Source organism: Prionailurus bengalensis, chromosome C1 (assembly GCF_016509475.1).
Source record: "Prionailurus bengalensis isolate Pbe53 chromosome C1, Fcat_Pben_1.1_paternal_pri, whole genome shotgun sequence".
NCBI lineage: Eukaryota > Metazoa > Chordata > Mammalia > Carnivora > Felidae > Prionailurus > Prionailurus bengalensis.
In genome coordinates this window covers 20,862,573-20,875,847 of record NC_057345.1, presented here as the reverse complement: position 1 = coordinate 20,875,847, position 13,275 = coordinate 20,862,573, and the positions used below count along the sequence as shown (strand labels likewise).

The window sequence follows — 13,275 nt, the reverse complement described above, 5'->3', positions numbered from 1 at the left end:
ACTCCATACTTCCAGAGAATGCTTCATGAAAGAGGTGAGCAGGATAGTTGTATCAGTGATACACAGACACAGTGGAGTGTCTCAAGGTGTGGTTTCAAAGCCTGAGTGCTTGGGATCAAATCCTGGCTCCATCATTCCTAAACTGTGTGCCTCTGGGCAGGTTACTTACTATGCCTCCATTTCCGAATCCATAAAAAACAGACAAGAAGCATACCAAATTTATATTTAGCATAGGAAATTACTAGTAGTAAGGGCTCAAACATTATGCCACAAATGACCACGCACATGTAGAGCACTTCTTCAAGCTTTTAAATTCCTGTATTAGACTGCCATTCCTGGCCCAACTTCCTTCAACTATAAAGTGATGGGGCTGGTCTAGATGAATGTCTCACAGACATCAGCGATGTCATGGACCAGGGGCGGGGAATAATACCAGGTGTCAACTTTTATTTTGCCAATTAAGGAGATTTAAAATTAAGACTTCTGACATCACCTTTTCATTTTTATAATCTTGAAATATCCTTTTTAAAAAGTGGGAAAGATCATCTCAGACTCAAAGATGGTACTTGAAAAAGCCCACTACATAATTTTTCTCATTTCTCCGTGGACTGGTAAAAACTTGGTCCATAATCACAGTCCAACATTAAAAATCCTATCATTTCAAGTTTATCCCTTAAAAATTAGGTGCTACATTGTGAATCAAATTTCATCTTGGAGAAGTACTAAAATGAACTCATTTGGCCTAAAAGTAGGTTCAGAGGTTGGGTATCAACACCTTTCAAACTCTATCCTGATTAAATGGAGAATCTATAAAGTAGTCATATTTCATAGCACTGTAAAGCAATACTGAAAAATCCTGTGAAACCTAGGAATACCCTTAACATACTTAGAAAAAGCAGGGAGAAGCCAGGTGAGTCTTAGCCTTAGGAAACAGGATAGACTGAAATCTGAGTTGGGTTTTGGTCTGCATTTAGTGATCACAAGCAAAAGCTTCATGCCCATGATTAAAGATAGCCTCTGGATAAGAAGAAAAAAGAATAGATTTTTAAAAAGATTTTATTATTTTTTCAAATGTTTTATTTATTTTTGAGAGAGAGAACACAAGCAGGGGACAGAGGATCTGAAGCGGGCTCCATGCTGACAGCAGTGAGCCCAGTGCAGGGTTTGAACTCATGAACCAAACCGTGAGATCATGACCTGAGCTGAAGTCAAATGCTCAACCAACTGAGCCACCGGGGTGCCCCTTTTAATTTTATTTTTTAGTAATCTCTACACCCAATGTGGAACTCAAGTTCACCACCCTGAGATCAAGAGTCACATGCTTCACCAACTGAGCCAGCCAAGCGCCCCTAAAAAAGAATGGAGTTTTTAAAAAAAAATTTTTTTTTAAACGTTTATTTATTTTTGAGACAGACAGAGACACAGCATGAACAGGGGAGGGGCAGAGACAGAGGGAGACACAGAATCTGAAACAGGCTGCAGGCTCTGAGCGGTCAGCACAGAGCCCGACGCGGGGCTCGAACTCACGGGCCGTGAGATCATGACCTGAGCCGAAGTCCCAAAGTCGGACGCTTAACTGACCAAGCCACCCAGGCGCCCCAAGAATGGAATTTTTAAAAAGAAGAACAAAAAGAACAAAGCTGGAAGTATCATTCTTCTGGATGTCAAACTCTACAAAGCTATAGTAATCAAAACAGTAAGGTACTGGCACAAAAATAGACACACAGATCAATGTAACAGAATAGAGAGTCCAAAGAAAAACTACTTCTTACACGGTCAATTAGTCGATAACAAAGGAAGCAAGAATATATACTGGAGAAAAAGACAGCCTTTTCAATTAGTGGTATCGGCAAAACCAGACTCTCTTATATATTAAAATAAACTCAAAGTGGGTTAAAGACTAAAATGTAAGACTTGAAACATAAAACTAGAAGAAAACAGGCAGTAAGCTCTTTGACATTGACTTTAGCCTGTTTCCTCAGGCAAGGACAACAAAAGCAAAATAAACAAATGTCACTATATCAAACTAAAAAGTTTTCATACAGTGAAGGAAATCATCAATACAATGAAAGGCAACCTACTGAATGAGAGAAGATATTTGCTAATGATATATCCAATATGGGGTTAACATCCAAAATATATAAAGAACTCATGCAATGCAATATAAATTTTTTTCAATTAAAAAATGGGCAGAGGACCTGACTAGACATTAAAAAAAAATTTTTTTTTACATTTATTTATTTTTGAGAAACAGAGTGAGACAAAGTGTGAGTGGGGGAGGGGCCGAGAGAGAAGGAGACAGAATCTGAAGCAGGCTCCAGGCTCTGAGCAAGCGGTCAGCACAGAGCCTGATACGGGGCTCGAATTCATGGACCATGAGATCATGACCTGAGTCGAAGTCGGACGCGTAACTGACTAAGCCACCCAGGTGCCCCATGACTAGACATTTTTCTAAGAACACATGCAGCTGGTCAACATGAAAAGATGCTCAACATCACTAATCATCAGGGAAATACAAAACAATACCACAATGAGATATCACCTCACGCCTGTCAGAATGGCTAGTCCCCAAAAGACAAGAAATAGCAAATGTTGGTGAAAATGTGGAGAAAAGTGAACCCTTATGCACTGTTGGTGGGGACACACATTGGTATAGCCACTATGGAAAACAGTATGGAGGTTCCTCAAAAAAAATTAAAAATAGGAAAAAAAAATAGAACTACCATATGATCCAGCAATTCACTTCTAGGTATTTATCTGAAAAAAATGAAAACACTAATTCAAAAACACATATGTACGCCTATGTTAATCACATTATTTACAATGGCCAAGATATGGAAGCAACCCAAGTGTCCATTGATAAATGAATAAAGATGGGGTATGTGTACACACACACGAACACACACACACACACACACACACACGAATATTACTCAGCCACACACAAAACATGAAAGCTTGCTATTTGCAACAACACAGATGTGGAGGGTATTATGCTAAATTAAATAAGTCAGAGAAAGATAAATACTATAGGATTTCACTTATATGGAATCTAGAAAACAACAACAAAAAAAATGAACAAAGAAAACAAAATAGAAACAGACTCCTATATACAGGAAACAAACTGCAGGTTACCAGAGTGGGGAGGGGTTGTGGGTATGCATAATGGGTGAAGGGGATTAAGAGGTAATTTTTATTACCTGCCAGTTATAAAATAAATCATGGGGATATAATACATAGCACAGATAATATCGTTGATAACGTAAAAACTTTGTTTGGGTCACCAGGGTGGCTCAGACGGTTAAGTGTCCAACTTTGGCTTAGGTCATGATCTCTACTTCATGAGTTCAAGCGCCCCATCAGGCCCTCTGCTGTCAGCACAGTGCCTGCTTCAGATCCTCTGTCTCCCTCTCTCTCTCTCTCTCTCACACACACACACACACACACACACTCTCTAAAATAAACATTAAAAAAAAACTTTGGTGACAGGTGGTAACGGTACCTTTGTGGTGACCATTTCATAACGTACATAGATATCAAATCACTATGTTATATACCTGAAACTTAGAATATTGTAGGTCGGGGCGCCTGGGTGGCGCAGTCGGTTAAGCGTCCGACTTCAGCCAGGTCACGATCTCGCGGTCCGTGAGTTCGAGTCCCGCGTCGGGCTCTGTGCTGACAGCTCAGAGCCTGGAGCCTGTTTCAGATTCTGTGTCTCCCTCTCTCTGACCCTCCCCCGTTCATCTCTGTCTCTCTCTGTCTCAAAAATAAATAAACGTTAAAAAAAAATTAAAAAAAAAGAATATTGTAGGTCAATTATGCTTCAATTTAAAAAATGAATGGAGGACACTTAGGGTGTTTTACTTTGCACTGACGCAATGGTAATTCCAATTTGATATTTTTGTCCAATGGTAGAAGGCAGTGTATCACCACCCCTTAGCAAAACAAGACAAGACAAAACATTCTCTGAAAGCAGGAGTCTAGCTGCTACCAAGTTCTTGTTCTGGAGCATTCCCAGATGAAGGGCCCAGAATGACATTTCTACTTTACCCTATATAGTACTACAGTTTTAATTCACTTGAGAGAATGGTAGGTCTGCTTAGTGTTTCTACAACATTCCTTAAAGGAAGGAGAAAGGGGAAGAGAAAATGAAAATAATACAGGGGCAAGCAATTTGTTATGTTCAGGCCAAACCCGTGATCCTTATAATCAGAAAATTTTACAGCTAGAAGAGAGGTACTGAGAAAACTTGGGGCTCATACATTGAAAGACTTGTCCAAATAACTACAGCGATTTAATGGCAGGGCCAAGATTCTTCAGTTTTTCTGTACTCCGGTCTAAGGGTTTTTGTTTGTTTGTTTTTAATGTTTGTTTTTGAGAGACAGAGAGAGGCAGAGCATGTGCAGGGGAGGAGCAGAGAGGGAGACACAGAATCGGAAGCAGGCTCCAGGCTCTGAGCTGTCAGTGCAGAGCCCGATGTGGGGCTCAAACTCACAAACTGTGAGATCATGACCTGAGCTGAAGTCAGAGGCTTAACTGACTGAGCCACCCAGGTGCCCCTGTTTGTTAAGTTTATTTATTTTGAGAGAGAGAGAGAGAGAGAGAGAACAAGGGAGGAGCAGAGAAAGAGAGAAGATCCCAAGCAGGCTCTGCCCTACCAGTGCAGAGCCTGACATGGGGCTCAAACCCATGAACTGTGAGATCATGACCTGAGCAGGAATCAAGAGTCGGACACTTAACCGACTGAGCCACCCGGGCACCCCACTCGTCTAGTTTTTGACCTCCAAACTAATGGTTCTCAACCATGGTTACACATGAGAATTATCTAGAGCTTTTAAATGCCCAGGCTATATATACTCCAAGCTAACTGAATTAGAATCTCGTGGCAGGGGCACCTAGGTATCAGTATTTTTTAGTTTCTGATGGGAAGCCACGGTTAAGAACCACCATCCTAGACCATGATGCCCCCTTCCCCCCCCCCCCCCCCGCCCAAAGACAAACAAGGCACAGATAAGGATTCTGTGAACACGTTTATTAAGACCACCTACCACAACCTCTTGGCAACTACCACAAACTCCAGGCCATTTGAATTCTAGCCAAGGTCATATTTGCTACCCGTGACCACTAGGTACCACGACCACTAGATTACATAGTATTATAGAACAGAACTATGATAGCTTCATTTAACCCAAACTGAAATTGTTTTTCACAATCAAGAATGTTCTCTTGCCTGAAATGTTACAAATGATGCATCCGAGTCCAGCTTTAATCTGGAGCTGAAGGGCCCATGATTGTAGAACCAAGCAATTAGCCCTGAAGCTGCCGCTTGGGCCACTGACACCGCAGTAGCTCCATTCTGTTTTTCAAGGAATGGGCAGCGGCGGCCCTTATTCCACCTCCAAACCAGCCCTCACCCGATCTCCAGCTTCTTGCGGGTCTCAACGTTTCTCAGGACAGCACATAACCTCATAGCTACCGCATCAGGACGTTAACTCATAAAAACTTACTACAAAAGTTTTTAAAATGTTTATTTGTATTAAGGAGTGCAAGAGTACAAAGAAACTTAGGCATCTGGGCCCTTGTCTCCCTACTATTCACATTAGTTTGGTAAAAGGAGATTAACATTAAAGGGAGTGGAAGAAATGAATATAAATATATCCAGGGTAGCCCAATCCTCTAATTCACTAAAGGATGAACTGAAATTGGCCCAAAACACATTTATGTGTGAGTCTACAGAAATTACATTCCCTTTAACTTCTCTAGACCTGTGTGGAAAAGGGAAGTGGACAACATTTATATTACAAGACAGCAATCTTTTATTGAAACTTTTTTTTTTTTGTCTAAAACTACGCATGGAGATTAATCTCTTGTTCATAAATTAGGGTAAGTCTAACATCACTATTCCAAACCAGTATTATTTACAAAAATGAACCTTTTCTGTATCACCAGGTTCATGGAAATAAATTTTAAACCAACTTCAGTCTAGCCTTTAAAAATCTTCCTGCCATCAAACGGCCAGCAACCCTCATGGGTAAGGGGCAGCCTTTTGACAGCAACATTCATCATTCGCCAGGAATGTAGAACCACAAGTGAACAACAACAAAAAGTTTAAATCATTCCAAACAATTCCTATTTGCTTTCCAAAAGCATGCTTTGTCTAATTCTCCCTTTCTATACAGACATGGGGAGAGGGACCCCAGAGAGCACAGTAATGTTAATTAAATTAACCTCTTATCAAAGTGAACAAGATGGTTTAGTGTGTGTACAGATGAACTGCTGCGGATGACATTAGGAAATAATAAAGTAAACTTTAAGCCCCACTAACAGGAACCCCCATAAGTGGCCAGCTCACATAGACACTTTTAATCTGGATCAAATGTGCAGTGTTTCACTTTCCAGTTAAATACACTGTCCTAATCTTTCCAAGCAGAAAGAGAATAGGCTTCTTGGGAATTCAAATTAAAATGTTAAATTATAAAAAGTACTGGCTTATAATATAGTTTCTCACAGACTCCGCTGCGCTGGGTGTCAGAAAGGAATTCTGTCTCAGTTGCTAGTAAAAAAGTGAATCTAGTATACACACAAAATGACAGTATTACAAGACTGTAGTGTCACCTGTCAAAACAAGAACATCTAGAATGGAATTTTCAGTAAACACTTGGGATGAAGGGTGATCAGAACACAAGAGAAAGCAAAATCCACATAAATTAATTCTGAATTTGAGAAATCAATAAAATGTATATGTAAATTGATAAATACTGTCTCCATAGGTCACTAATTCCAAGGACTAGTTAGTAGTTATTTTCTAACTAAATTATTACAGGACATTCTGGTGTATGCTCTCTTCTTGTGATCAGTTTGTTCTGGCAAGACTCCATGAAGCACGTGCCCTTGAAAACAGCTCAGCAGAAGGCGGCTCTGAGGCAATGACTTCATTTATAAATTTGCCAGATAATAAGTACCAAGATTACAATAATCACTGACAGGACAAGCACCAGGATACAGATCTTCTTCCGAGATTTTTTCTGAGGAGAAAAATAGGTAAGGAGACACTCGTGAAACAAGTAAAATTCTTCTTATCTAAGACTCCAAGGTGTTTCATAAATCTGCCTCCTTGTAATTCAAAATGAATTCTATCCATGCATGAATACGGAGAGAGGCATGCCCCAAATCTCGACAGTTATCAGCAGCAGGAGGCAACAGTATGAGTTCTAGTTCCTAACACATTTTTGCAAAGGGATTGTTTATACCTCTGCTGCTAGGCATTAGTTGTAATAAAGTAAGTCACTTGTGCATGTGTATTTTAATAAACGCTTTATGCCTGTTATAAAATTTTATGTTTGTTGTAAAAAATACAGACAAGCAGAAAGAAAATAATCACCTACGGATAAAACTGCTGACATTTTGATTCTATTTCCTTATGATCTTTTTTATCGATGCATATCGTTATTTGACAGAATTGGGATCATACTGTATGATGTTTTTCTCACTTAACATTTTAGCATAAAAATTTAATTCCCACACAATATAATATTGAGTGGATGTGTGTAATTTACTTCATAATTCCTTTACTGTTTGACACTAAAGTTGCCATCACTCAGTTTTAAAAAGGAAACACTATTATTAAATACAGATTTCTTTAAGAACATTTCTGGGTAAAATATAACTAACCCAGGAACATGGAAAATGGCTGAAATGCTGTCTATTTCTAAAAAGCAATATAGCACCAAACAGAGAGGAAATGAACAGTAGCTCCTTCAGCGTGTTTGAGACAAAGATCCAGATAAAGGTCACAAATCCGGAGTTTCAGCTAATATGTAAAAGAATATCATTTCATACAAAGTACAACAATTAACTTCTACTTATTCATAGAAAAAGAACCCCCAAATGATAAACCCCTAATGATTCACAAATAGCAGCTGGAATTGATTTTATGTCCATCCTCTGTGGCAACAGTCAACATAAAGTATCTGCAAAGTCCTACTTTGTACCTATTACTATACTAATCGAAACAAATTTTAGCTGCTCAGAATATAAAATTAGCCTTATGCCAGATTTAGGTATCATGCTACTTTATGGGGTTAGCCTCGTAGCAGTGAAGCTCCTGTGTAAGTTTATTCAAGGTTTGATGTCTTTTTGTAGATTTCTCTGTGGAGGAAAATACTAAAAACGGAACTGGGACAGCAATTATGACCACTTGCCTCCAGCTCAAACCTAACAGGCAAAAGGCTGCAGCTGTTCTGAACGTGTCAATGAGCTGTGATGGCCCATAAATCTGCAGCACAGTGACTTTCTTTGGTACCTGCTTTTACCTGATAGTAGGCAGCTCGCTGTAACTGATCAGTGGCTCTTTCTACATGTACCTCTGAGCTTTCCACATTGGCTTCTATGCTGTCTGCAAAGAAAAAGAAGGGTAGTGGATGATTTTACCACACTCGATGTTTCAAGATGGCAAATTAAACACACTCCTGATATTGTGGGTTCTGGTTTGACCACCATCTATCCAGCTATCCAGCCATGAAATCAAAAGTTACTAACTGGGTAAGAGAATAAGCTCTATTCTTTGGAAATAAATACTGAACTCTTTTTGTGGTAAAGGGTTATGAAGTATGCAACTGACCCACAAATGCTTCAGAAAAAATCATGTATACACATATATATTTAGAGGGAAAGACTTAGAGCAAATATAAAGCAAATGGGGTAGAACGTTATTAAGAGGTAAATCCGGGTAAAGGTTACAAAAGAGTTCCTGTAGTATTTTTATTTTTGCAACTTTTCTAAACTTGAAATTATTTCCAAATAAAAAAGCTTAAAAAAAGAGTTACTAATCCCAAAATTGTGCAAGTTTCTGGAGATAAAAGCTAGGAAGCCAACAGCTATTTTCCTAAACAGCCAAAGACTTAAAAAGAGGCTATGGAGGAGTGCCTGGGTGGCTCAGTCGGTTGAGCGTCAGGCTTTGGCTCAGGTCATGATCTCACGGTTTGTGAGTTCGAGGCCCGAGTCGGGCTCTGTGCTGACAGCTCAGAGCCTGGAGCCTGTTTCAGATTCTGTGTCTCCTTCTCTCTCTGCTCCTCTCCTGATCACATTCTGTCTCTCTCTCTCTCAAAAATAAGCAAACATTAAAAAATAAATAAATAAATAAATAAATAAATAAATAAAGAGGCTATGGCAAGTGAGCTGAGTTCTCATGGGGGTCTCACTTTTGCATCTACATTTGACACTATAAGAAAAGGGCTAAGAAAATGAATTTAATAATTTTAATTTTTATTTATTAAAAAATTTTTTTTTAACATTTACTCATTTTTGAGAGACAGAGACAGAGTGCGAGCAGGGGAGGGGCAGAGAAAGAGAGGGAGACACAGAATCTGAAGCAGGCTCCAGGCTCTGAGCTGTCAGCACAGAGCCCAATGCAGGGCTCAAACTCATGAACCATGAGATCATGACCTGAGCTGAAGTCAGATGCCCAACCGACTGAGCCACCCAGGTGCCCCAAATTTAATAATTTTTAAATGGCATTCCTAAATTCCTAAGACACATCTTACTGACTTCCTCATACACAAATACTACTATTAACTCACCTTATGGTAAAGGTATCAATGATACATACCAATTAGATCACCCTGATCATGGATCATCATGGCCAAATCTTTAAATATCTGATTGACATCCAAAATGTCAGCCTAAGGAACACAAAAAATAGTTAATATTAGGCAACATGTTAGACAATTCAGTTCCTCTACTTAGCTAAAATTTTGGCTATAAACATAACATGTGTTTCTAAGGCTCATAAATCATGCTTTCTCCACAAACTGAAAATGAAAAATAATGTTAATTAACATTTACTAAATGCCTACTATGTGCCAAGAACTATACCAGGTAGATAATTCAGCACAGACTCTTAGAGTCTGAATGTCAGCTAGAGAGGACCCACAGTCTTGCTGTGTGAATTTAATCCTCCACAGTCTTGTACCATTTTGGGCCAGCCCCTCTAAAATGTGGGTAATGACGGTATCCATCTCATACTAAAGCACAGAAGTACTAAATAAATTGATATAAAGTTCTCAGAACTGTGTGATAAGCATTTCATAAGTGTTAGCTATTATTAATCATTACTTAGTTGGTACCCATGACAACAAATTGAAACATATATTATCCCCATTGTACAGAAAACTGGGGCTCAGAGAGGTTTATGACTTGTCCCGAGGTCTCAAAGATAGCTAGTGGCAGAGCTGAGAACGAAAAGTTCATGATATTTTCATTATGTTACTATGCCTCTATGATATTTACATTAACTATTCAGTAACTGTATGAAGTCAAGTATCTCTGAGGATAATAAGGCTCAGAGAGGTTATATAACTGGTCACAAAGCTGGTCAGTGAGGAAACTAAGCGTTGGGGCCAGAATATCTCTACAGCCTACGCTCTTTTTTTTTTTTTTTCCTTATAAGTAGGCTCCGCGGAGCCCAGTATGGAGCCTATCACGAGGCTCGAACTCATGACTCTGAGATCAAGACCTAAGCTGGGATCGAGTGTCAGATGCCTACCTGACTGAGCCATCCAGGTGCCCCAAGTCCAGGCTCTTTCAATTGCAATATACTGCTTCTCGGAATGGCACAATAAAAAACAATGCCTTGAAAGCCATGACTTCCTAATCATAGCTTAGCAAGACTAGTTCTTACCAGCACCTCAAAGCCTCAATTACTTGCTAAGAGTCTACTGTAGTTGGCACAGTCTGCTAGTTGCTGTAGATACAGAAAGACTGACTAGCTACTAGGGTGGGATGGAAGAGGGTGGGATCAGTACTTTTCTTTATAAGTCATTATATAGGAAGCGACTAGTAAATAGTACAGTAAGGAGTGTAGAGAAAGGCTTGCAGAAGAAGTAGGACTTGAGTTGTACCTTAAAGCAAAGGAGAAGCCATATAAACAAAAAGTTAACAGAGTTAAAGAGCAAAGAGCCCAGTTTGGTTACAACACAGGTATGCAATTGTGATTTATAATAAGAAGTATATATTTAGTCTTCATCCTGTTCCTGGAGCAGAGCTGTTAAAACCCTTGAAATTTCCTGAGTGATAAGAGAGATAAAATTATCTCTCGTTATTCATAAGAAACCCCTTTCAACCACACCTGAGCTTATGTTAAGAACAAGGCTTTTGGGGGTGCCTGGGTGGCTCAGTCAGTTAGGCGGCCGACTTTGGCTCAGGTCATGATCTCGCGGTCCGTGAGTTCGAGCCCCGCGTCGGGCTCTGTGCTGACAACTCAGAGCCTGGAGCCTGCTTCGGATTCTGTGTCTCCCTCTCTCTCTCTCTGACCCTCCTCGTTCATGCTCTGTCTCTCTCTGTCTCAAAAATAAATAAACGTTAAAAAAAAAAAAATTAAAAAAAAAAAAAAAAAAAAGAACAAGGCTTTTGGAAAGCCCCTCAGGATGGGGGCTGGTTGCCAGGGGAACCAATCTTCTCATCAGAGGGGCTGGAGGTTGACTCAACCACCAATAACCAATGATTTAATCAACCATGCCTACATAAAGAAGCCTCTACAAAAATACTAAATGGCAGGACTGAGAACACTGCTGGGTTGGTGAGCACAGAGGTCCTGGTAGAGTGGTGCACGTGGAGATGGCATGGAAGCTCCATACACATTCCCCTGTGCATCTCTTCATCTGGCTGCTCCTGAGCTGTAACCTTTTATGATAAAGCAGTAACCTGTTGTTTTCCTAAGCTCTAAGCTGCTCTAGCAAATTAATCAAAGCCAAGGCCATGAAAACCTCCAATTGACAGCCTGTCAGAAGCACAGGTAACAACCTAGACTTACAACTGGCTTCCCAAGTTGTGGAGAGGATGCAGTCTTGTGGGATTGAGCCCTTAACCTGTGGGATCTGATGCTAACTCCAGGTAGACAGTGTCAGAATTGGGTTAAATTGTAAAACACCCAGCTGGTGTTACAGAATTGCTTCATGTGGATAAAGCCCACGTTTGGTGGCCAGAAATGTTAGAAGTGCAGTGTGAGAGTCGAGGAGACACAACACTGTGTTGTTTTTCCATTTGAATAGGGTTTGTGGGGCACCTGGTGGTTCAGCCTGTTAAGTGTCCAACTTCGGCTCAGGTCACAATCTCACGGTTCGTGGGTTTGAGTCCTGCATTGGGCTCAGCACTGATGGTGCAGAGCCTGCTTGGGATTCTCTCTCTCCCCCTCTCTCTCTGCCCCTCCCCCACTTGTGTGCATGCGTGTGTGCATGCGTGTGTGCGTGTGCGCGCACACTCTCTCTCAAAATAAATAAACTTAAAAAAAGAAAAAAGAATAGGGTTTGTACAGTAGATGTAGGAAATGACTGGAGAGGAAAATGCAGCCCCAGTTAAGGCATTTAGACTTAATGTTCCTGAATCTGTCAAGTGCCCACTATGCTCCTGACATCCACCACCTTACACTCCTTTCCTTAGCTCCATGTCTCACTCGACTCTCTGCTAGAACAGTATTTCTAATGTCAGAGAACCAAGTTGATGATTAGTTGCAGTAGGTGAAAAAGAGAAAAAATAAGACATCTTTGAAGACAATAAAATCATCACAGTTGAGGATGAATTGTTCCATCTCAACACAGACACTTAAAAAAAATTAAAAAAGAAAATAAAAAAGTGAAAAAAATTACAAATAAAAATTAGTAAAAATTATATACGTGTGTGTGTGTGTGTGTGTGTGTGTGTGTGTGTGTGTATGTGTGTGGCTCAGTCACTTAAGCTTCCAACTTCAGTTCAGGTCACAATCTCACCAGTCATGAGTTCAAGCCCCATGTCAGGCTTTGTGCTGACAGCTCAGAGCCTGGAGCCTGCTTTGGATCCTGTGTTTTCCTCTCTCTCTGCCCCTCCCCCACTTATACTCTGTCTCTCTCTCAAAAATAAATAAATATTTAATATATATATATACACACACATATATTTTTATTTTAAATATGTATATATAAATATATATAAAATATATATAAATATTTTATTTTAAATATATATATAAATATTTTATTTAAAAAAAATATATATATATATAAAACACAGGAGCGCCTGGTTGGGTGTCCAATTTTGGGTCAGGTCATGATCTCTCAGTTTGTGAGTTCGTGACCCACATTGGGTTCTCTGCTGTCAGCCCAGAGTCTGCTTCGGATCCTCTTTTTCTCTCTCTCTCTGCCCTTTCCCTGCTCATGCTTTCTCTCTCAAAAATAAATAAACATTAAAAAAAAATAAACACAAACACCAATGGTCTCTAGGGCAGTGAGTCTCTACCCTGAATGT

The 13,275-nt window shown here is 39.8% G+C and overlaps 1 protein-coding gene across 1 annotated transcript in view; it reads right to left on the bottom strand.

Moving 5' to 3' along the window:
- Window positions 1-5,511: 5,511 nt before the first annotated feature.
- The window catches only part of STX12 (syntaxin 12), a 42,645-nt gene continuing 34,881 nt past the window's right edge, over window positions 5,512-13,275 (bottom strand). Inside the window, exons 7-9 of the mRNA XM_043574205.1 lie at window positions 9,608-9,680; window positions 8,313-8,395; window positions 5,512-7,025 (exon numbers count right to left, since the gene is read on the bottom strand). Coding sequence (XP_043430140.1) covers window positions 6,933-7,025; window positions 8,313-8,395; window positions 9,608-9,680 — 249 coding nt within the window. The 3' untranslated portion in view covers window positions 5,512-6,932. The remainder of the gene's footprint in view (window positions 7,026-8,312; window positions 8,396-9,607; window positions 9,681-13,275) is intronic.